The 25,553-nt window shown below is 38.2% G+C and overlaps 1 protein-coding gene across 10 annotated transcripts in view; it reads right to left on the bottom strand.

Moving 5' to 3' along the window:
* Window positions 1-25,135, bottom strand: part of LOC113112367 (fibroblast growth factor receptor 2-like) — a 50,291-nt gene extending 25,156 nt beyond the window's left edge. For 2 of the 10 annotated variants that reach the window (XM_026277851.1, XM_026277853.1), the window contains exons 1-8: window positions 24,598-25,135; window positions 21,911-22,170; window positions 12,568-12,834; window positions 11,299-11,373; window positions 8,173-8,342; window positions 6,865-6,988; window positions 2,898-3,088; window positions 2,514-2,652 (exon numbers count right to left, since the gene is read on the bottom strand). In XM_026277851.1, coding sequence (XP_026133636.1) covers window positions 2,514-2,652; window positions 2,898-3,088; window positions 6,865-6,988; window positions 8,173-8,342; window positions 11,299-11,373; window positions 12,568-12,834; window positions 21,911-22,094 — 1,150 coding nt within the window. In that variant the 5' untranslated portion in view covers window positions 22,095-22,170; window positions 24,598-25,135. Of the gene's footprint in view, window positions 1-1,781; window positions 1,927-2,513; window positions 2,653-2,897; window positions 3,089-6,864; window positions 6,989-8,172; window positions 8,343-11,298; window positions 11,374-12,567; window positions 12,835-21,910; window positions 22,171-24,597 lie in introns of all 10 variants that reach the window. The other 8 variants (XM_026277847.1, XM_026277846.1, XM_026277850.1 and 5 more) reach the window with 7 other exon arrangements.
* Window positions 25,136-25,553: the final 418 nt, after the last annotated feature.

Below are 25,553 nucleotides of genomic sequence, written 5' to 3'. Positions count from 1 at the left end.
ATTTAAGGTTCTTCAGAAATGCACACTTCACGGATACGATTGACACACAAACACACATACACACACACACTAGCCTCACCGCAGACCAGTAAGTGGTGCCATTTGCGGTCAAAGATTGCATCTGTTTCCTTGTCAGGAAATGGACTCTTATTAAAATGCAGTAAGGTGCACGCTGTTGCATTTTGCATGTCTTGTGCACAATGGCAGATAGCCTTTGTGTTCATAAAACTATGCTGAATTCACTAATATTCATGTATACCTGTCCAACTTATATATATACAGAAAGATCTAAATCTAGTCGTAAATCACACTCAAAAACACACACAGGCACTGACACTGAGGTTGTGAAGTGGCTCTAATATGAGTGGCTCATGTGAGAAAGTAAGCAAATCTTGGGACTTTCTTTAGAGAACAAAACAGTTATTAGAGCCGAATGGAAAAAGACTTTGAATCATATAGGAATAGTTCATCAACATTTTATCACCATTAACACCCTCATGTCATTTTAAACTCGTCTGACTTTCTTTCATCAGTGAAACTGCTCTTTTTCGTCCAGTGGAACCATATGGTGAGTGACCAGCGTCAAGCTTCAAAATAAGGCATTTCATATAACTAGTGTGATATATTCTGAGTCATATGATAGTATTGTGCAGAGAACAGAGTACAGAACATATTTCCCATGTCTCTCATTCACAGTTTCATAAATTCTTTCATAAAGAACTGGATGTTTTTTTCATTTGGCGTTCCACAGAAGAAAGTCAGTCATACTTTAAATAACATGATGGTGAGTAAATAATGACAGAATTGTAATTTTAGACAAACTATTCCATCAAAACATGTATTACCAAACATGCAACCAATAAAATGTTAGTTGGGAAGAGAAAATTTAAAATAACAGGGATCTTGAGATACTTGGGTGCAATTTTAGACATTTTCAGCCCAAAATATTATTTCATAACTCTTACATTTAATGAACAAATTCATTATGATGCTTTAAACGTTCAACAATAAAGAACGCTACATTTTAGGGGAAATGAGTACCAAAGTTATTATTGTTAACTAAAACCATTAAAAAAAACTCACTTAAAACAAAATAAATCTATTAACATGATAAAACTCTATAGAACTAAAAATGACAAAAACACAACAAAATTACAGTTTTTTCCAGACTATACGTCGCACTTTTTTTCATAGTTTGGCTGGTCCTGCGACTTATAGTCAGGTGCGACTTATTTATCAAAATTAATTTGACATGAACCAAGAGAAATGAACCAAGAGAAAACATTACCATCTACAGCCACGAGAGGGCGCTCTATGCTGCTCAGTGCTCCTGTAGTCTACACTGAAGACATAGAGCACCCTCTCGTGGCTGTAGATGGTAATGTTTTCTCTTGGTTCTAAATAAATGCGACTTATACTCCAGTGCGACTTATATATGTTTTTTTCCTCATCATGACGTATTTTTGGACTGATGCGACTTATACTCAGGTGCGACTTATAGTCCGAAAAATACGTACTAAAACATTAAATTAAATAAATTAAAATAAAAATCTAAAAAATGAAAATTTATTCAAAATATTAACAATGCTATAAGGAAAAAAAACATTATTGGAGCTGTAATTTCATTATTTTTCTTTGTGAAATATTACCATCTATCATGATACTAAAATAACAGTCCCAAGTGCCTCGTGGTCCCTCTCAATGACCATTGGTGCGATATCAACCAATGTAGCTTTGACTTAAAGGAAGTGTAGAGGAAGCAGTAGAGGACGAGTGTATACCTGGAAGCACCGTCAACCAAGCAGTGTGATAGGAGATCCCAATAGAGTTACCCGCCAAGCACGTATACTCGCCCGCATCCTGGAAAGTTACATTAGGCAGGTAGAGCACCTCGATCTCTTTGTCCGTAGTGTTCACACCTGCCGTCTGAGAGAAACAAAGGAGGAAACAAAGGAGAAGAGGAAGATGGGATGTAGATGAAAGAAAGAGAAGAAAAGAAAAGAAACAAATCAGACCCATAATACCAAGAAGAGAAAAGATGATGTTCAGTGTTGTATTTCTCATCTACACATTACAGAGATGGTAGATGTTCCTCTTCAGGAGAGAGGATCGTCAAATAGGAAAAGCAGGGGAAAAAATGAAGGCCGAAATCTTTGTACCAACACAGGTGAACCCAGCGGATCCTCAAGGGTTCATGCAAACACAAGTGAAGATCATGGAAAACAAGCCGCTGCCTCTTTGCCAAGGAAGAACCGAAGTGAAGCGATAAATGAAAGAGGAAAAAGTAGGAGGGAGACTTGACACAGAACAGAACAGAAAGACAGTGGCAAGGACAGACCAAAGGCTTGTTTCCATGGCTGATTGGGGACCTGGAAAGATCCACCAAAAAATAAGAAAAACCACACCATAACAGCTCAGCGAAAATCCCAGGATCACCACGACGGCAAAAAAAAACAACCCAAAACACCAGCAGAGGGGCAGGGGACGTTGAAGGCCTCGTTCTTGTTTTTTACCTGGAAGGACAGTAAGCCAACCGGACTGGCTGACCTGACCGATATAATTGGACACTCGGCACGTATATTCACCAGAGTCCTCTTCCGTGACGTTGGTGAGCACGAGCACTTCCACGTCCGAGCTGTTTATGCCCGAGCGCTAGGGGGCGCCGTAACGAGGGACAGAAACACACATATGGGAGCCTGTTATAATCTCTGGTTCTCTTTAGGAGAGCAGAACAAGGAGCACCACTCATTACATGGCATAAGAATATATCCTGCAAGAATAAAGTGTTTTTGTATCTTCTCATTCTTTCTAAAAGAAATCAGCTGCATCGAAACATTCCTGTCCCCCTAAGAAAAGGACAAAATGTGTGAAAAACGGAAGCCTAAATAGCCTAATACCTTCAACACCCTGACGTAAGGGAGCCCGTCAGGACCGTAACGGCTGCCGTTCTTCACAATGTGCTGCAGCCACTGGATGTGAGGTTGAGCATCACTGTAAACTTTACAGACGAACTTAGCGTCCTCTCCGACTTGCACAGTGACGTTGGCCGGCAGACCTGCCTGAAGAATGGGCCGGTGAGGAGAGCGCTCTGATAGAAAGGAAGAAGAATGAACATTAGTATATTCATATTTACTAAGGAAACTACCATTTGGGTCGGTACATATTCAAAAAAATTGTTTTTGAATGATGTAATATGCTAACCAAGACTGCATTTATTTGATCAAATATATAGAAAGATCTAAAATATTATGAAATGTTATTGCAATTTAAAAGTTTTCTATTTTAATTGGTTTAAAATGCTATTTGTTCCTGTGATGCAAAGCTGAATTTTCAGCATCATTATTCCAGTCTTCAGTGATCCTTCATAAATCATTTGAATATGCTGATTTGCTGCACATTTCTATTATTATCAATGTTGAAAACAGATGTGCTGCTTATATTTCTTTGTTGTGGAAACCAGCCCAATCTGCCTGGTAAGACAGTAAAGATGAACATACGGTGTTCAGATCACCACCCTACTGTCCTAATAGGCTGCTGTTAAGACTTCACAAACAGAGACTGTTGCGTTATCTCTGCTGATAAGGACTGAACAAACACAGATGAAGAAGGGCAAAGTGGGGGGGGGGGGGGTTTAGACAGATGTACAGTGTACACCATGTATCAGATGCGGTTCCGGCAGCGTTGGCGTATCAGGAACCTTCTTGTTTCATTTCCTTTTTCCCATTAAAAATGATCTTACAAAATAAGAATGCTTTTTTTTCTGTTTGTTTTCCAAAAGCCACAATAAAAACCAAACTCGTTTTGATTATCTAATACACATCAACTTTAGTAATTAAGGTGCCTATAATTAAAAAATTATATATATTTATAAAAAAACACTTTTTTTAGATTTCATTTTTATTTTATTACTTTAATATGTTTTTATTTTTATTTTAGTTCATGTTTTAGTAATTTGGTTGTGTCTTTGTAAGTTTTATTAGTTAATAAAATAAATATGCCTAAATATATATATATTTTTTTATAAAATATTTTTTTTTTTGTTATTTTGGTAGAAAAGAAAAAATAATAAAAGAAAATATTATTTTTTAAATATTCTTTTTCCTGGAAATGTTTATTTTATTTCAAGTAACTATTTTATTTCAAATAACAATTTTTTTTTTTTTTAATGGTTGTAGTTTTAGTTAACTATAATAATCCCACTATGGATGCAGTAAGAACTACTCTATAACGTTTTCCAAAGTAAAACTAAACTAAGCAGTCTAAACCATACTACAAACACACACCTCATTGTCTTAACAACACAACATTACTCTCACCCTGTAATTCTGACACGTCTCCTAGTTACCCGACATACACAGACACACAAGCATGATGTCACACAGGAGATGTGGAGAGATCAGCCTTCACAGACAAGCAGCAGAGGTTTGCGGGGGATGTAAGAGGATTTAGGACTGAGAGGCACAAGAGGGGGCACAAGAAAAGCTCAAAACAATGGTGCAAAGAAGAAAGAGGGAGCAAAAGAGAGAAGGGTTGGGGTCAAGGGATGCAAAGGATAAAGGATGCCCAACAGATGGGCAGTGAAAAGAAAAGACAGACAGATGAGAAACAAAAAGGAACAGAGACAAACTTTGCTGACACACAAACATCTAAACCTTACAAAATCTCCAAGTCAGACAGAAAGTCTTCCTTTGGAGACGCTAGCAAGTGTTTCAGATTGATTGTGTCTTTCGAGAACTGGTTTCAAATTTCCAAGGCTGGTTGATTTTATATGACAAGTGATTTTGATTACGTTTATCGATTCATGTGTGTGCGTTTTATTTTGATTTTAACCATTCAAGCACAAGAAGATGCAAAAGTGAAACTCAATTTGGCATTTGCACACATTTTCTCCAAAGCACACACACAAATAGCAGCCTCATATAGTGTGTGAATACTGAATTGAGCTTTCTTTCACAACGTCTTGCGCTTGAACGGACAAATACACAGAATTACATCCAAATATCATTGTAAACACAGCTCGTTTTGTCTTAAGTGTACGCAGCCAGCATTTTAGACTGAAAACACATGTGTAGAAGTTATAGGGGATCTGTGCTTAATGTCTTAAAGTGACAGTTGTCTTAATATTCCTGTTGTCATTTTTGCCATTAATGTTAATCAAAGATAAAAACTAAAAAATTTGCTGATCTTGCATCCCAACGCAAGACTGTTGAACTTTGGATAAACTCCTGATTTAGCATCCGTGGACCAAAAACAGTGAGGGAGGGGCTCCTGGGGTTGTGGCACGGGATTGGTTGAGAGAGAAATCAGGAGGGATATGAACTAAGTTACTGTGCCAACTAGGTCTGGTGGTTTGAAACATCGGTCAGTAGAGCTTTTGCTGTATGGTTTATAATGCAAAAGATGTTTTTACATGGAAGTAGTACTTAATATTATTTACATATTACCAAACTTGACAAAAAGCATGAAGAAATGCAAAAATATGTGTACCAAACAAGTCAAGATGAGACAGGACATATTAATCTTTTAACAAAAAACACTATATTATTATATATACTGTTACTATGACTTAAAATGACTGTGATTTACTGCCAAACTCTAATGCCAGCAAAGCGTGAGTGGAAGTGGATGGTGACTAGAAGTCCTAGACTCAAATATTTATATAATACAGTATGTGCACAAATTGGTAGAAGAAGCTATTGTTGGAAGTGATCTACAGTAGAAATTTCTGGAATCTGGCTGACATCCACAATAAACAGCGATAATTAGAGTATTTCTGGCTCTTTTAAGTGTCAGCGCTTTGTACTTAGTCCAGCTTTGTAATGCAAGCCAGGTCAGGCTGGCGCAACTTTCATTGACCTGTTCGAAGGGTCAGCGCAACTCCAATTCCGGCACAGGGAAAAGGTTTTCTCTTTTCCGACCTTCTTTTTTATCATCTTGTCATTTTCACAGACTTTCCAGGTAGGATAGTCTTACATTAAAGTGAAAAACAAAAGCATTATCCCTCAATCCTCTGCCTCTTTTCTCTCCTACTTTCTCTGATGAGAGTATTAGACTGAGCCAGACACAATAGGGCTTTACGGCCTTGCAATAAAACTGAAAAGAAAAACAGAGACTTTCTGAAAGACTGCTTTTACTTAACCCAGAACAGGGGCCCTAAATAGGGAGCATGTATATGTGTGTGTGAGCCTAGCGTGTCTGCATGTGCATGGGAGCGTGCATGCAAAAATACAGCTTGGTTTCTTAGCTTCAGATGGGGCAGGTCTACTCAAACGATAAACTAGTGTAGACAGCTGTGAATTAAAGGGACAGTTCACACCAAAAAGAATGAAAACAAAGCCTTCCAAATATTTTAAAGCTGGATTATAGACATGTTCACAATACATATAAGAACAGCATGGATATAGAAGACTTGAAATATAGCTTTCATGTCATATTAAAATGATTTCTGAAGAATCATGTGACACTGAAGAGTGGAGGAATGATGCTGAAAATACAGCTTTGCATCACAGGAATAAATGACATTTCAAAATATAATCGTTGTGAAATATATTGTAATAATATTTCAAAATTTTACCAAATTTTTAATCAAATAAAGACATTCTCTTAACATAGCAATCAGTCTGCTAATCAGCTATGCTTATCGGCTACTGTCTATATTCTCACAATGGCCAAACCTCATCTGTCTTATTGGACTGGCCAATATATAGACCAATCACTATGTAAATCCCTGCTCTATTGTTATTTTTAATATGTACTCTCTCACAAACTTCATTTGCTATGCTGTCCACCCAAAGATACCCACAGCAGTTTTATATGCCAGTGTCCAAACCAGCCTGTTAGGAAACACATGTAAACAGGACTCACCTACTACATCCAGTGTATAGGTGTGATTGATGGATCCGTAGGCGTTCTCCACCACGCAGGTGTAGTTTCCTTTATCAGAGGGAACCACGCTCTCCATGATTAGAGTCCAGTGCTGGAGCCGGAGCTGAGCGGGACAAATACAAAAAATACAAACTTAGTACAACAGAACACATTCGGAATAGTTTAGTCACTTGTTTATGCGACGTTCCCAGTTTGTGAATCGTATAACCAAACACAGCTGGTTGTTTTTGTTATTCTCAAGTTCATCTCAAACTAAACTCCAGGTTTAGTTGAGCGTCCATCATCCTTCATTTCACAACAGTTGTGTGATGTCTTTCAAAATGAAGGGCAAATCTGACAAAACAAACAACAGAGAGAGAAATTGTCCCAGAAAACTATGGTATTTTTGAGCAAGAGCACCATGGGAAAACTAATATCGCCTTGCCGACAGATGAGCGAGCCCCTGCCCCCACCCCAGGAATGCAGCTCTCGTGACTTCAGGCCACAAAATCCAGCGTCTCTTCCATGGAGACTTTCACTCCTCAACCCTCGGCCTTTTGAGACCCTTCAAATGACCACAAAACCCACCTGAGGCTATCTATAAAACATTTTAATAAGCTTTTACTAAACATAATGTAGAAACTTGAATTTTCTGTATAGCTGTTTTGCCAGGATTTGGATTGTAAAAAGCGCTATAGAAATAAACTTGAATTGAATTGAATATTAGATCTTATTTTGACTAAAACCTGCCCTTTAGGCAGAAGGTGGAGACTTTTTTCATGAAGATTTGCTTTGTATATTCTAAAAATGCAATAATAATCCGGTTTATTGTATTTAACTGCAACTAAAATAATTCAAATACATTTCCGTTACAATATAAAACATAATATATATATATATATCTTTATAGTTTTGCCTGTGACTACTGTAAATGGTAACTTGAGTCTGAATTATCAAATGAACGAGTTCTTGGTCCTGTAGTTAGACACTGACTCATATCTGAGTTTTCAGATCAATCGAGCGTGAGCAGCTCAATCATTAGTGACCTTCTGTGTGGATCAGCTGTGTTTTCAGAGAAGGAAGAGCAAACAGACACTGATCGGGGTACATTGGCCAATCATCCTGCACATCTATTACACTTTAACCAAGAGCCAGTGCTTCACCAGCTGTTTCATGCTAACAATTCTGACTCATGTAAATCTGCATGTATAAAAAGATGTACTCTTTGAAAAGCACTAGCACTTAAGCATTTTTAAATTTACCATGATGAGCGCCATTTCTCATCCAGCATTAGTGAAGATCTCTTACCTTGTAACCACCCATGCGATCCTCCTGTTTGAAGGGTTTTCCGTTTTTCAGCCAGCGCATTCCAGGCTTGGGATTTCCCGCTGCCGCGCACCGAAACTTCACAGTGTTGGCCGCAGGGACGGCATGCAGCTTCTTCTCCATCTTATCCGGCGAGGTCCAATATGGTGCCACTGTAGGAAAGAAGAAGCAATGACAACCATTTGCATCATCCAATCATCAACAAGAATCACACACTTGCAGTGCACTATATATATCTTTGATGAGTCGAAGCTTTTGAGATTACATGGAGCGTTGATATTCATCACATAAAACCTCCATGCAAACTTTCAGAGATCATATATCAGTCCTTGACATCTACAGTGTGTTTTCTATATCTATGTTTATGGAAAAAAGTAGAATCAAAGCCAGAAACAGTAGTTTTTGGATTGTACAGTAGACTGAAGATGAATCAGTTTTGTTTTTAGCTGAAGATCAGCATTAGGTTCATATAACAAATACATTCAAAATCAAAATTGCAACATGACCTCGTGCAACTGCTAAATCAATGAAGGCAGCAACTGGAAAAATTGCAATATATATATATATATAGAAATTAAATATATAAATTAAATAAATTAAAAAGCAAATAACAAAATTACTAAAATTAAAATAAAAAACAAATAGCACATAAATAATTCCAAAATGACACTGATTCAATGACACACAAAAAAATGCAATGAAATGGCAAATCAATCTGAGGTCCATTCTGATTCAATCCCAATATCCCAAAAGAAATGCATCATTGCCAAGAGACTGAGAAAGCAGGCGCCTGTCTGAAACTTAGCAAGGGGAAACAGGAAGGCATGACCACGGATGCAAATCGAAACAGTTATTCACACTCGTAGCCCTGCATGACTGCACCGCCCATCAGCTTAATGGAACCCTGCAACTCACAGTGAGCGGCTTAAATAAAAACATATTCCCATTTGCTCTGAAAACACACAAGAGAAAAGAAGGATAAAACAAGTTGGTCCAAAAGCTCAGCAGCTTGCCAAGAAGGAACTGGACCATCACATCCAATTTCTTTTGTTCGACAGACATGCTAACCGGAAGGTTGCAAACGACTTGATATCAGACGTGTAAACAGACATCTTCCCCTCAGCGTGAAGGCATGCTAATTGGTTTTCAACTCAACCCTTTTCTTCAACGTCTATCTCTCTGTCTGTTTTCTTTCTTCACCAACCAACTTTTTCATCTCATCTCATGGGAATTCTTTCATAACGGTCATTCTCTTCAACCTCAATGCCCTGAAGTTCAACAGACTACATGTCTGTAAGCCAGACTCCTTTTGAGAAAACTAAGATGGAAATGACTCTCAGACAGTTGGGCAGTAGGGATGGATGTCCTGGGCAACCCCAAGACAGGTGACCTCTAGTGAAAGATGGACTGACCATTGAACCTTTATTGACATTTTTCTTTAAAAACTCTGGGACTATCAACAAATACCACTGGTATCTGCAAAACAATCGGTCAGTAAACAGAAACACTGAAACATCCCAGCAGCCAATTCCATCATATTAACCAGAGAAAGAAAAAGAAAAACATGAAAACCAGACCTTTAGACTTTAAACAATCCCAGCGTTGTCTACTCCAGCACACCTCACATGCAGACAAAACCTCTCAAATATAAACTAAACTTTCTCATGAGAGGGGGGGGGGATTGATATTTTTGAGACTGCTGTTGTTGAGGCCCCCTTTGCACAGAAATATCAAAGAGTTCGGAGTGGTTCAACAGGGCAGAAATCCAACCCACTGAGCCCGAAACAACCCCAAGCATAATGTTAAACACCCCTCCATCCCAATCCCAATCCCCCCACACCCACCTCAACTCCACTCGTACACGGCCAAAGGCCAGACCTCCAAAGCATACACAGAAAAGTGTTGGGGCAGATCCAAACCAGAGCCCATTAGCTGGAAGACCTCGCTCCACCCCTCTTTCCAACAACTCTCTTTAATATACCATTTTGAACAACTCAAAACAGACTTTGTTGGGTATGGCGCTCATTTCAGCAATGGAAATGCAGTCAATATCCTTTCCTCACCTGTCAAGGCTTCTCTTGTTTATAAAGTTCTCAAAAATGAGAAGCATTTTGTGTTAACCGTGACCAAAAATAAAAACATAGATTGCTGAAGGAATGAGTCCTGAAACTGGAAATAAGTTACAATTCCATCGTCCAAAAGTCAATGGGTTTGTGGCCTGAAATAAAGTCTGTGGTTAGTACTAGCGCAATATATTGTTGTTTTATTTTACAACATATAATACATTGGTTATACCCCACTCATAATTTTAAATCTTTTATGCATGTTGATCAAGTGGCTAAATGGGTTGTCTGAGACATTAAACATCATCATATCCAACAGGAAAACTCATGAACTCGCTTATATAAGATGAAACTGATTGTTGGAAGTGTAAGAGTGATGATGATGAAGTTGTGGGACTGTAGCTTTAGCTTTTAGCCATTGTATTTAGGCTTCAAAATTCACATAAGTTGTGTTCATTTGTAAATATTATCATGATGGACAAAACATGTAAGAAACATAAACTTATTTTCCACAATAATCTCAAAGCCAATGGAAAAATCCTGGGTTTTTGTTGAGGAAACCAGTTGACTTCCAGGCTTGCCAACAAATACAAGTCATCCTTGCAACACTCGGATTATTAACATCTTTGGAATGTCTCTTTTTTTTCTATATTTCGTTACTATTTCACCTCAAGTCTTTCCCTGCTATTCTCAATTCTAAACACATCCCTTAGCAGAAAATTACAGACCCTCATGGACCTGAGAAATGGAGAGCACAAAGACACAAAGAAAGAAGGAAGGAGAAGGCCTGGAATTCTGGGAATGTGTCTGTGCTGGAATTCTTGGTGACATACTGAACATCAGGCTCTGCTGCAGGCCTGTCCTATCAATAGAGTCTGGTTTCACTAACAAAAAAAATGGCACTAACAAAAAAAAACTAATACCTTTGCCAATATGACAACACTATAGCAACCGTGCTGCATCTAAATTCAACATCGGAAATACAAGTGGATTTCATATGGTACTCTGAGCCAACTGGTGTTCGGTCCCCGGTCCTGATACTCACGTATTTGTTCACCGTCCACCCCGACATCGTCCGATCGCTCCGTGTCGTCCTCATCGTCACCGGATGAGATGGCATCTGCAGAGAGTACCGGGAATACTGTAACCGTGCTTTGTTTCTCCTGTTTTCTTCTGAGTGCTTTATCCACATTTTAATATGCCTCTGATCATAGAGCTTTTTAGATGGATGCCGAGGCTATTAGGTCGTGTACAATCTACGATCTCCAAGCCAGTCTGTTTGCTGCCTTCCATGGCTTCGATATACTGTGTTTTCCACCAACCGGCAATCCGGGGTGTCTAAATAATATTGGTTAAACTAGCAGTGGGTGGAATCACACAGACCAAAACAAAAACAGACATTACGACATAGAAGGCACATTTTCAAAGTAGAATAACTGGCTGTAGCATTGCTTTTAGGAGAAAGAAAATAATGTGAACTTAGCATATTTCCTAAATACCTGTGAATGTATAATTGTGTATTTATGGTGATTTTAATTTATTTCAAAAATTACATACAGCAACGTTAATAAAATAATAACAGCATTGAGCACAGCTCATCAAATCAAAACTTTTAGAGTACAATTTTAGAGTACCTTATTTACAGTATTAAATTTACTGTCCGGAGTCTTTATTTTTAAACTCAAGTCTTATAAAATGTGAACCTGTTTTAGCACTGATGCCTGGCTGGCTTTGTCATTTATTTGTTATGAATAATCATTGTGTCCATGCAGATCCACAGAAAATAAACAAAGGAGATGAAGTACCTATCGTTCATAACGAATTCTGAGGAGAATATATATATTTCTATATATTATTTTTAATAGATAAATATATCTTTTATATAAATAAATTTATATTTAAAAAACATATATAGCAAAAATAACTGTAATGTGTCATCATTTAATGTTACTGTGAGATAAGTAGCCCAGAGCAACTATGAATGCTAGATAAAAAACTGTCAAAAATATTTTAACGACGTCTTAAATCAGACAGACAAAATGTCTGTATTACACAATGACAAAAAGTGTAAGATATAAGCTAACATCAACTAATAGAATCTTAATATTCATTTTTACAGAACCAACGAATGTTCAAATCTCAGGACGTAAATCCGAATGGTGCATGCAAAGACATTTTAATGACTACATTTCCACTTCCTTGCATTGTAAAGTGAGTTAAGAATGATTGATGATGATGAGTGATGAAGACTCATCCACGCATATCAAAGTCTCATTCAGCAGATGGCACCACCTGTGTTAGACTGGTGTCTCACCTGTAACGTTTACGATGAAGCAAAGCATGTCGCCGGCCAGTGAGCCCACGGCACTGCACGCGTACAGGCCCGAGTCCTTAGGGGTGGCGTCGCGGATCTGTAACCACTCCTGATCTATGAGTGTGCGGTTGTCAGGGCCCAGCGAGGAGCCGTCTTTGGTCCAGATGATGGCGGCCGCCTCGGGCAGCGGGCAGCTGAGCTTGAGCAGTTCACCCGGGTGCACCGAGCACAGAGTAGGCTTAGAGTTTTGGTTTTTGGTTGGAGGCTCTGCAGAGCGAAGGGGAAAAGAGAGGAGGGCAGGAGAAAAGGGGTGACAGGGTGCACAGAGAAAGAGAAAGAGTGTAAGATGAAGAACACTGCACCAAAATAACATCCCTAGAGTGACTAGTGTGGAGAAGAGGGTTCAATTAAATGAATAGTTCACCCAAAAGTCAAAATATCCCAAATACAGACACCTCAGAGTATCCCATTAGCTGTGAAGCATGAATACAGAGCATTTCTGGAAGCATGTAGCTGTACCAGTGGGAAAAAGTGTGGCATTAGCAGTAAGCTGAAATGAAAGAGGTGCCAGTCGAGAAATAGAGTTCAATATTTGTTCATTTCATAAACAGAGTCTTTGGTTTTCCTTTCCCTGTCATTTCAACCTCGACCTCACGCATTAGAATTAAGCCTGTTATTGCCGGTTTATTCCATTATCTTTAATTATGCTCTACAATAACTATTTTTCCTAGCCAAACGCTCATACGGAATGCCAAATGGCCTCAAAGTGAGGCACCTAAAACAGGAAAATCAAAGGCTTGATTTGAGATTGAAATAAGGTGGTTTGAGCATTAAGGAGAAAAAAAACTTAACTTAGTTAACTTTGCAATTTATTACATAATATAATGTTTTATCTATTTAATTATAAATTCTAAAGTACATACTTGTAATTATATATATATATATATATATATATATATATATATATATATATATATATATATATATATATATATATATATATAATGTTGTTGTTTTTTATATAAAATTCATTAAATTTGCATTTGTTCTGTAAATTCTACACCCATATCAGCTGACCTCTATTTATGTGAAGCAATATGTGATCAAGCATTTAAGCAAAACATACCAACTATATCCATTTCAATTCACCTGAGACTGCATTGAGAGCAAAGCCAAGATGAACAGAAATCAAACGCCCCAATCAGGTCAGAATGAGAAGCAAAGAGTGAGGATTTCAGGAAAGTTATTCTATCCATTTAATTCACTTAATCTTATGGGTAGAATGATAAACCACGAAAAACACTGCACTGCATAGTAACCACACTTGATGCAGATACACAATGACTCAAATGAGGTCGAAACTGCCTTCAAAAAAAAAAGCCATCAACACTTGCTAATACAGATGGTAACTGTACAATCTGTATGATACAGTTTGAGAAACACCAGCACAGATATTAGATTTTTGGACAATTAACATAGCTGTATGATTTAACCCAGACCACAGAAATTCAATACAAACCACAAACACATTCAGGAAAACCTGGACTAATTGCTCAATAATTTGGCCAGTACACCATGATCCACCTCCAAGTGTAAGAACCACTAATAAACTTCGGTAACACTTTAGTTTAGGGTCCAATTCACACTAATAACTAGTTGCTTATTAGCATGTCTATTATTAACATATTGGCTGTTTATTAGTGCTTATAAAGTACATATAATGCATGACATCCATAATCCTACCCAATACCCTAAACTTAACAACTACCTTATAAACTACTAATAAGCAGCAAATAAGGAGTTAATTGAGGCAAAAGTCATAGCTAATGGTTAGTTAATAGTGAGAATTGGACCCTAAAATAAAGTGTGACCTAAACTTCTGACACTGTAAAAGATCCCATGATTCTACAGTACAAACAACAACTAACTGCATCTAGGCAGAAACTATGGATTAAGACAGACTAAACAGCTTACTAAGCATGAAAAAGACAACTTTGAAAGCGAGACGTATGGAAAAACATGATCAGACTTGATCAGCGGCGCAGAGACAGTCCCAACCTTTCTCGTAGTAACACACCTCTCTTCCTGCACATTCTTGTCTTATTGTGAATGTGTATGGTGGAGTGAACTACTCACCACAGGAAGGGAAAGTCGTATGACTCGCGTTCAGTCCTCGAGGGGTTTGGAGTGTGCTTGAAGGTCTAAACTCTCTCCCCAGGCACACTGCCCTACACACGTTTAGTTCCTGTATTGTTCCTTTTTTCACGAGTCCAGAAACAATTACCTTTTCCTTTTTGTCTTTCGCGACGGTGCGGCCTTAGAACGAACTCTGATCTGTTGATTGATGGGACCGGTATTCATTGCCTTGCTCTTCCGGAGGCCTCAGTTTGTCCAACTGTTATTTAACTGTAATTGGCTGCGTATTTCCCTCTATTGTACGATTAAAGACGAACTGAAAAAAAAAAACGAGGCCTGCTCCCACTCAAGTCCTGTTAGAAAGCCAACACATGTGGATCAGTTTTTTTACATACACACTTAGGAAACTCTGCAGCATGTCCAGTGGACAATTGAGCCTCACTAAACTTTTAGTATGTTAATAGTGAACAGATAAAATGCTGAGGGGAGTTGAATTAAGCAGTGCAAAAGATTAAGCTGTGCATGCTGAAAGCAGAAAGATCCATGCAGAAAAAGGAGACAGAAGAGCTCTCCAACTAATTATTCCAAATTATTATGGTTTATACATGTATGCATTTGGAAGACAAATTAAAGCTCATTTTAATCTGACCTTTCTTTTTGTTTTAAAAGTTAAAATTGGATGTTGCTACCATCATGTTTTACCAGTAGTGCTACAAAGAAAAGACAAACCAGCCAGTTTCAATCAGTTTTAGTTGATCAAATGACTTTGTCGACATTTAAAAACAGCTTCATTATTCAAAGGTAAAGAAAGCATTTCTCACAGCACCACGATAAATTCTGTCCTGTTCTGGCAGAGAGGAACTTGATGCAAGCTCAACCTCTTTAAACATTCGACATGCTTTCATTCTCTTTATTCTTCAGGTCCAGTACATCTGTTCTTTACCATCAACACCACCTCCTGCTCCTCTGATTTGCTCTTTGACCTTTCACCTCTCACCCTGCCAACCGACCCCCTGCCGTCCACAAGACACCGACCCTCCACAAATCCACAACCTGTTGACATCCTGAAAATTCCAGATATTGCTTCTGGGGAAAGGTCAGAGCTCATGATGTTTCGTGATGCCCCACCCACGCCCCCCAAAAAAACATCTTAATTAATCACACTACAGAGCCCAGTGCAATGCTTGCTTCCAATTTTTGCGCAGTTCATTCAAATATTTTTTTCTGATTACGTAATAACATAACGAAGCTCCCTGTCACAATTCAAATTACATTCAAAACTGTTCAATGCACACAATTTAAACAGTAAATATTTGATTGTGCAAAAGCACCAAACAAATGTTTCACACAAACTTAAAACATTCAACAACATTCAAAATTATTGAAATTAATTTAGATTAAATAGGCTAGAACATGCGGATCAGACTGTGGGTGTTGGATAATAAATATATTACAATACAATTAAAATAACCAAACAAAAATGTAATGTTTTAATCCTCTAACATCCACACCACTTAGGCTTGGCTATACTTCACTTTCAGGATTCTGACAGTGTGCGCAGATGTCCCGCAGACACTTCTGATGACAACCCCCCCCCCCTTTCCCAATGTCATCGTCCATCGCAATGTTTAATTGTAGACATCATCCAATGCCAATTTGGTAGACATCGCCCAACCCTAATCAAAGCAACATCCTACTCTGCAACACTAAACATCTTTCCTAAAACTGGAATAATAGGTGAAACACATGCAGGGGAAAAAGCCCTCAAACTCAAATTCTGGAGGTGTGACTCTGTCTGTTCTCCAGTGTTTTGATGAGAAGGCTATTGAAAAGCGTACTGTGAGTGGCGGTTATTATCAAACCTTCCGTCAGGAGTGACAGATACCGACTGTCTCACACTTCCCGTCTGCTTCACCACATGTCATTTGCGCCTCAGCTAGAACAGATAATTAGGCTCTCGACCAAACTGTGACAGGATCCAGTCTGTCCAATTCTCACACTATCATCCTTCTGTCTCCGTCCTCTTGGTGAGATGGAATTGAGACTGCTGTGTGCTACACTGAGTGCTCGTGTCAGTCGGATGAGATGTGAGAAGAAACTATGATGAAATCGCTCTCTAATAACAGATATATACACCTTAATTCCACTTTTTCCAGGATTTCCCAACCAGGGAGTTGCAAACCCCCAAGTCTTCATACTTCAAGGTACTATATTTGTTGATGTCAGATGCAGTTCCATTACATGAAATTAAATTATACTTAAGAATCAAATAATCTAATCTAATTCTTTTCAATCTTTTTATTTTTATTGCATTTTGTTAAGAACGGTCGTTTCCCTATTCCTGATAGTTTTTGTTCATGCACACATCGTAGTTTATGCCAAATTTAATTTAATAAAAATGCATAATTTTGAAATCAAATTAAATCATCATTTCCATTATTTGTATAGCCAAAGTTATTCATTACAATCACACACACACACACACACACAAAAACGTCAATGAAATCAAATCTATTTCCATTACGTAATCTTATGGCCAGAATTGTTCATTTACAACAACACAAAGTACTTCAATAAAAAGAAAAAACATTTTTTTAGCATTTTTCTAAAACAGTTTGCCCATGCAAAAGTCATTGTTGTTGCCAAATATAATTTAATAACAATGCCCCAGTCTCACAATTAAATAATTAAAAAATCTAATTTACTTCCATTGATCCTATGGGTAATTTTTTTTTATTATATTCAATGAAATGTAAAAGATTACTTAAAATCAAACAAAGTACTTACATTAAAAAAATAAAAATAAAAACCCTACATCAGAACAGTTTTTGCCCATGCATAAGTTGTTAGATGATATTGGGGTGAATTGCTATGCTGTTGTGTTTCTGGTACTACAGGTGGTTGCTATAGTGTTGCTAAGTGGGAGCTTCCTGGCTAGATTCACCTTGAACTCTTGATGACATTCTGGACCCTAGATATTCCTCAGGTCCTCCTTAAAGTATAATAGCAAACCATATTTGCACACCTGCTCTCAAAAAAAGGACAAAAGGTGTGGGACGAGTTACACTCCAAAGTTTAGTAGTTAGAGTTAGGGGTCTGTTTAAACAGTAGTACTGGCGCTTACCTTAGCAAACACTGATAATTAGATCACAGGGCTTTAGCAGACAACCCATCCGCCCCACACAAGTAAACTTTACCCAAGCTGCACATTCACCCTGTTGTCCTTTCACATTCCCCTCCTTGCTTATTTTCTCACCCTTCCCATTTTCTACACCAGTTAAATCCCAACACTCTTCCATAGCCACTCCTTTTCTTTCCTAATCACAATCGCCTTTCAAATTGTAATTTCTGCAAGCTTTATTGTTCTGACAATGGCATGCCCAGTCAAAAGCACAGACCTCTCAGGGGCGCCTACGGCAACACAAGCATGGACAAATCTCATTGGCCAACTTTCCCTCCAAACCCTCTGGAGTCACATATAAACACTGGAATCTGGTGGTAGATTTGAGCAGACCGCTAACTTTAAAATTTGTGGTCTGATCTGTACTGTTTGTGCTAAAGGCATGAATAATGCATCAAATGGAGCTTCTTGAGGAGAGTTGTGGTAGTTGGTTTCTAATGGATTAAATTAATAAAATGGGCAATATAAAATAAAAAAGTTCCCTGTTCATGACCTTAAATGTTACTTATTTATGTCTTGGGCCAGTAAGCAACCACCTAGCAAGCACCTGATATAGGCCTACTCAGGAAACCACCTACAAATGTGCTAACAAACAATGTTTCCATTACCCTTCAAATGGTGCAAATTGACATTGCGATTTGAAAATACAGCCTAATGGAAACGCGTTAATTTCATAAAAACTACCTAATATTACAAAAAGTTTTTACGCTTGCATGAGGATGTTTTTCAGGCTATGTGGAAAAGAAATAATTAGTAAAACTGCAATTGAAATTTTTTTTCGCATTTACAGGTCACATGGTGTATGTAAAAAGTCTTATGATCACCCTTCAATGTACTAAAAGAAATGTACCTCCAAGAAACACTTCATACATACATATATATATATATATTATTTTTTTACTAATATGCAGCATATACAGCACACATGTATAAACAAAAAACACTGCAAAGGTTGACAGCAGCCAATTGCTGTATATAAAAATTATGGGAGGGGGCAGTTTAGTTTGTTAAGTAGAAGAATTAAGTTTTATTCACCCATGAAAACATAATAAACAAATGGTGTGAGCTGGCACTTTTATTATGACTCTTAGTATAAACAGTGCATGATTCGCCCAGGAAACCCCCTTCTGTATGCAGGTGGTCAATTTAAGGCACGCTTATCGAGAGTCTGAGCATCTCTCACACTTCTGGTGTTACTGGTTTGGGTATTGTGACTGTTATGAACAGAAATGTCTGGGCTGCAAGAAAAAAACCCTCTGGCTAAAAAAAGCAGAGAGAATGGAATTGGGGACAATTCCAATTTCAGAAAAAAGACTGATGACAGGAAAGTCAGCGAGAGATTCGTTTGGATCTCCAGCCAATGTTTTAAACATCATCAAAGCTCCATTTGAATGTGTCTAATTCTGTCCAAACCAACATGGCACACATGCACACTAAAACCCTAGAATAACCACTCCAATGACAATAAATAAATCACACAATCCAAATAACAATGATCCAAATCAAGCTTGTGCGATTCCACATTTTCCACCATTGGGTCAGCCTGGCCATACCTCTGGTTCCAACCACAAACCTTATGGGGCGTCAGGGAATAAGAGAATAAAGGGTGAAGATCTTCAACTATTGTGCTCTAAGCCCCGTCAGATTACATTTGATCCAAGTTTGCTTTCCCACACTTTAACAATGTGTTGCTTTCCAACCTCTGAGAAGATCACTTGCTTCTAAAGAGAAGAAATGCCTGCTCACAATAAAAATTTTTAGGTTAGCAACATCGCTGATTCAGGAAGATAATGGAATATATTTTATGTAATCATATAATTCTCCCTTAACAGAAAAAAAACAGCGCTGTAATAATTCTAAACTGATATGCTATCTTAAACAATTACCCCTCCCAGAAACACAACTGAGCCCTTGGTGGGCTTTGCATGCATCAGGTGGGAGCTGTTGAAGTTTCCCTCCAGGGGTGGGCGTTTAATGGCAGGCTTTTTTGTTGTTGTTGAATTAATACATACACAGTTTTTTTGGTACAAAAAGTAAACATGTGTAGCACAACCATTCAACTACTTGAGTTGCGTCTCTACCACAAGAAACTGGTGTGGTTAGAACTCTCCAAATTTCACCAAAACCTCTCTCCCAGCCTTTCCGCATCACATGACACCACTTCAGCCACCTAATCCTCCGTCACATGACCTCTCATAATCTTCCATCATATGATAGGAGAGAAAAGTGCAAATCGTCTTATGAAGTTCCACAACATAGACCACTTAGCATTAGAAGATGAAAAGTTAAGCATCTGACTTTGGACAAAGGATAATGCGATATTGCGCAATAGAACGTCTTTTGTATTTGAGACGCTAAGCGATGCTTTACTCTTATTCACTTCCTCATTTACTCACCCTTGTGCCGTTCTAAAATAAGTGTGGAAAGAAGACATTTCCAAGCTGCTCTTTCCCATAGAAGAATATAAGGAGATTCATGGTTAAAAAGTAACATAAAAGTAATCGATACAAGTCTACTCCAATTTTCAAGGAATAACAACTTAAATTTGATTGTTTCTCACACAAATCTATACCAAAAGTCTAAGAAGTTTAACATTTTGGCACTTTTTTGTCCTTTTTGGTTGATGGAGTGTCCCCAAAAGCTGTTGATCACAATAAGCTTCCATTTTATTGAAAAGAGCACAAATCCTTCAAAATGTATTATTTCGTTAACTTTGTAAAAAGAAAAGTCCTGCATTTTTGGAACAACATAAGAGTGAGTTAATAATGACAGAATCTATATTTTGGGTGAACTTTCGCTTTAACCCTGCTATGGACCTCTTTCAACCCTGAGGTCAAAGGGCATCTGGACAGTGTTGGTTGGGTGGCTACTTCCATTGATTGTGTTTGACAACCCTTTAATTAATATAGTGATTAAAGCCAGAAGAACTAAAGCAGGCTTTTCCAATGCAACAGTTCTCATTACCTGCTGCCCCAAACAAAACGAAAAATCACATCAATAATCTCAACTGCTAATGGCAGAATGTGGCAAAACTTGGCCAAGATACGCCACTGGGAATTCACCACTTCAGAAAGTGCCAAAGAACCAAATAAAATGAGTGTTTTTACTTAGAGTTAGGAATGAAAATGATGACAAACCACATCCCGTTAAAAGGAAGTCAGGAAACCTCCAAAAAGAGCAGAAAATCTCGTTTCATTTTAGTTCAAATCGGAAAGCATATAAGGTTTATTTTCTTCCCAAACAAACTAATACGGGTTGGTTTGCATCTGCATGCCAAGCAAGCAGGTATGTGTGTGGTCCTCAACTCTGAAAAACATTAAACTCAGACAGATGGAGAGAGAGAGAAAATATGGGGGGAGAAAGGAAAAGAGACGTTATGAATGGAACCACAAAAATCCTGAAAGCGACTCTTTTGAAACGAGCTGTTGTTGAGTATAGCATATGAAAAATAATTCCATACATTATTAAACCTCAGGGTTCACAGTTCAAAGACGCCAGATATATGCTCAAACCGCTTTCTCCACATAATTATCAGCATTTCAAAGAAGTACAAATGCAAAAAGTATGCAAAAGAAGTACTTCCTAGGGTTTGCATACAGCTACTCATAAAACCTCCAAACCACACATCACTGCAAACCAGCACCTCCTCAGAACTTTCCTGGCTGTCTTGAAGGGCTTAACACAACCGTTTATGAAAAGTTAAATCCCAAAAAATCAGCACTAACTAATGATGTATGAAGCCATGAGGAATCCTACCTATACCATGAGAAATTCCGTGCACCAATGTTTTGTTTCAACCAAAATTCCTTAATTTCCCAAGACTTCCCCCAATAAAAACTAAATATTTTCACACATAGGTGCAGCGGCATAGGAAAAGAAGGTTGTTTTTTATAGCAAATAAGCAGTAAAGAAGCATCTGTTTTTTTGTCACCACTGAAGTAACGAGAATTCCTAACAAGATCCTGCTGGAAAGACTGGGAATGTTTCTTGAATGATATTCCATTGCTCCTTTTTCTCATTACTTACCTTCACGTTCACTTATTTTCTCCACCTTTTCAGCAATCTTTGATGATGGCCTTGCCACAGACACCGCTGCCAGGGTCAAAAGTAGGAGCGCACCCAGAAGCCACCCTCGGGTGGACATCCCTTCAGCAGTGGGTGTGTCTCCCCATCCCCCCCTCCTCGGCCTCCCCCTGGACACGGATCCCATCTGAGGGGCTCCACCAAACCATGAACTGCAGGCTGTATGGTCGGACACTCACTGGAATTCCCACCAATCACCTGGGCTGAGGAGGGCAGGAGACAGGACAGAGACACGGGAAAGTGATCACCAAAAAAAAGAGGAGAAACAATTAGAAAAATGTCCTTCAAGATGCCATACACAATACATAAAACACTCCATAGCTATGGCCCTACATATTTAGTGTGAATATTTTAAATCAGTTGATTCTGAAGCACAGCTATCTTGCAGAGTGCGTAGGCCTAGTTATAAAAGAGACAGTGTCAAAATGCTGTTAAACGAGCCTTGCCATAGACATACCAAAGCTCTGATTCTTTAGAACTAGCTATAGTCTGACACCTACACACTAACCTGACAAAACACCTCCATCAGCCACTGCCTCAAGAGCTACCTGCAACTTCGGCTAACTTTCTAAAGAACTGATAGACTAATCATGTAGGAGATATACATAACTATTAAACAGTGATTTATTTTATCAGGACTGCAAACCATCTAACTAACAAACTGTGGATATATTTCTATGCATTTGTTCATATACATTTATGCACTTGGTAGACACTTTTATCCCAAGCACTACATCTACATCTACAAAAACCAAGATACATATCTATCTATCTATCTATCTATCTATCTATCTATCTATCTATCTATCTATCTATCTATCTATCTATCTATCTATCTATCTATCTATTTCATTCTTATTGTAAAAGGAAACAACTTTATTGACAGTTTAGAACTCATTTGCACAAACAAAATTATGATTTCATGCATTCAAAACAAGACAACGGAAAAGGGATTGAAAACGCGGGAATCAGTAAGTCTGTCACGTCACACTCTGGAGATCTGGCGCGTAAAAGCAATATTGATCTCTGTGGTCGTGCGCGTGCATTTATAGCAGGCTTCAATGCTTGAGAGATGACTGACTGCTGGTGGGGTTCCTCCACAGAGGTTTTTTATTTTTTTTATTTTTTTCGTCAGCAATGCAGGATTCTAATGCTGTAACACGAGTTCGGACACGAGCACTGTAGTTTATTCTCATATCTAATCATGCGCCATTCAATTAGATTTAATAGGTTTGATAACTGGTTCACACGGGGATCGCGAGAGACATGTCTGCTCATGCTAGATAGAAACAGAGCAAAGCACCGTCAGTGCTTACCAGGTTTGCTGCATGAGCATGATTTTGAAAAAGTTCCCAATGCAATACATGACGTCATCTTTAAAGAACTTTTCTCACGAAAGCAATGTTTTAGAACGTTTTCTGTGGCATATAACGCGTGCACACTTAATCTGAAGGCATTACTCAGCATCCTATTGACATTCAAATCAGAATACACAGAAAGGATTTAATTTCAATGCAAAGATAAACCCTAGTGTCCCTCTGGAATCAGCTGTTCTGTGTTCTTTGATTTCATTTGAATTGTTACTTGACCTAATCGAAGACCATTAGAAAACACAAACCTAATGAGTTTATCGTGAGTTTATTACTGGACACTAATTTGGTCACTTTGTGAATGGACAGACTGTATCATTGGATCAACTTTAATTAGTATCTAAATTAAGATTACAGCTGATTATTGATTGATTTTTGCAATCAACATTCTAGTTTATTTCAACACAGAGCTTTGCTCTGTGAATTTATCACTAATAAGCAAGTATCCAAACTTATTTATCATGGCAAAGAAAACTTTCTAAAGCCACCTCATGTCAGTCAGTTTCATTTTTATAAGAGCTTCCTGTATCCACAAGATTTCAGGGCAGGATGGGGATACTTTAATTGCAACTGTATGATGATAGAGGGAAAGAAACCAACAAATAGGCCAAACTGTTCCTGAAAAGCACAAAAAATGGTTGTTTTTAAAATTCAAATATAAATTTACATTTGAATCGATTGAACTGTTGTAAAAATGTGCACGTTTTAAATGATTGCAGTATATTATCCATGCATTATCTGAGCTAATCTAAGTGGTGATTTTGAGTTCTGACATTTTTAAATGACATTTTCTAATACAGTGAAATTATAAGCACAGACCCATAATTTTACCTTTTGTAAAAATAAAAAACTGTTTAGTTTTATATATAAATAATAACTGTTTATATATATAAAATAGAGCAAGAAAATATGCAAACACACACACTGAGTGTGCATACATTTTAACTAAGTGAAAATATTTTGTTAAATAACCTTGACAAAATTGTCTGACAAGGCCATCGCTGATGAAAAGAGAAGTTATGACATTTTCAGTGAACTCCACGTAACTTCAGAATTAGCCTAGAATATATCCAAATCTGTGCTCATTTAATTTAATATTTATTCGTATGCAGTGGTTAAGATACATTTGCGTATTGCAAAAGCTAAAGAAACGATAATTAAACATGCGTAAAGTCGCAAAAAAAATGACAGAACGTTGCATTTCCATAAAATACGAGCAAACCTCCGCTTAAAATATCAACAGAAACACAAGTAACTTACAGAGAAGGAGCTGATAGTGGAGTTCAGGATCCGCATATGAACAGGGAGCTCATGGGCCGAATCCAGACAGGAATGTGACCAAACTATTCCCTATTCCCAAATCCAACGGGGCACCAACGATAGGATCGCATGCCAATAGCGAGCCACCGATAGTATCCGTGCGTGTTTGTGTAAATCCTTCCAGGAAAAAAAATGACGCGTCCCAGAAACTTTTTTTTTCGTCTGTAAACCAAGTTGTTGCTTCACTAAACGGCTCGTGCAAACGCGCAGCAGCCTTCAGCTACAGGAGATGCGACAGTGCAACAATCAGCGAATAAAACATCCATCCCAAAATACACATCCAGTGACATGAACGCAGTCTCTGAGGATACTGGCTGTTCTCAGACGCTTTGTCAGGTTTACACTGATTTTTTTCTCTCTCCTTCCAACCCCCTGAAGAAATGTCACTCCCCCCTGAAACCCGAGACGTTTCCTGGCTGATAGTTTTTGGACTCGGTCTTTCTCCTCCAATCACAGACCTCAGAGCTCGAGCTCCCTCCGAGTCACTCGACCAGTTCTGCGCAATCCTGCAAAGTTTGTCCGGAACTGGGGGTCTCTCTCCTCCCCTGCACGAGCTCCAGTGCTCAGTGATGCAGAATGCCATTCATTCACTGCAACTGCGCCACCTAGTGGCAGATCTGTCGGATCCTTAATCCTTTGGGGGTCCCAGAGACCCCAGGGCCTTTTTAAATTGCATGCATTCTTGACACTATCCAATTTCATGGATTTGACATTTTAAAACATTCTGTTTGACAAAGAATGTCTGTAAATCAGTGGCGCGCACAGGGGTCCGGGGGGCTCGAGGTCCTGCCCCTGCGGAGGTCTGCAGCACGCCACTGCTGTAAATGTTAACAAGTTGCATTGTGACATCTTAAAGATTCATTCAGCCTTTTAAGTTGGGATATGCTTTTTTAAAA

The sequence above is a fragment of the Carassius auratus genome, chromosome 13 (assembly GCF_003368295.1).
Source record: "Carassius auratus strain Wakin chromosome 13, ASM336829v1, whole genome shotgun sequence".
Lineage (NCBI taxonomy): Eukaryota > Metazoa > Chordata > Actinopteri > Cypriniformes > Cyprinidae > Carassius > Carassius auratus.
This window is presented reverse-complemented; position numbering and strand designations above follow the sequence as displayed.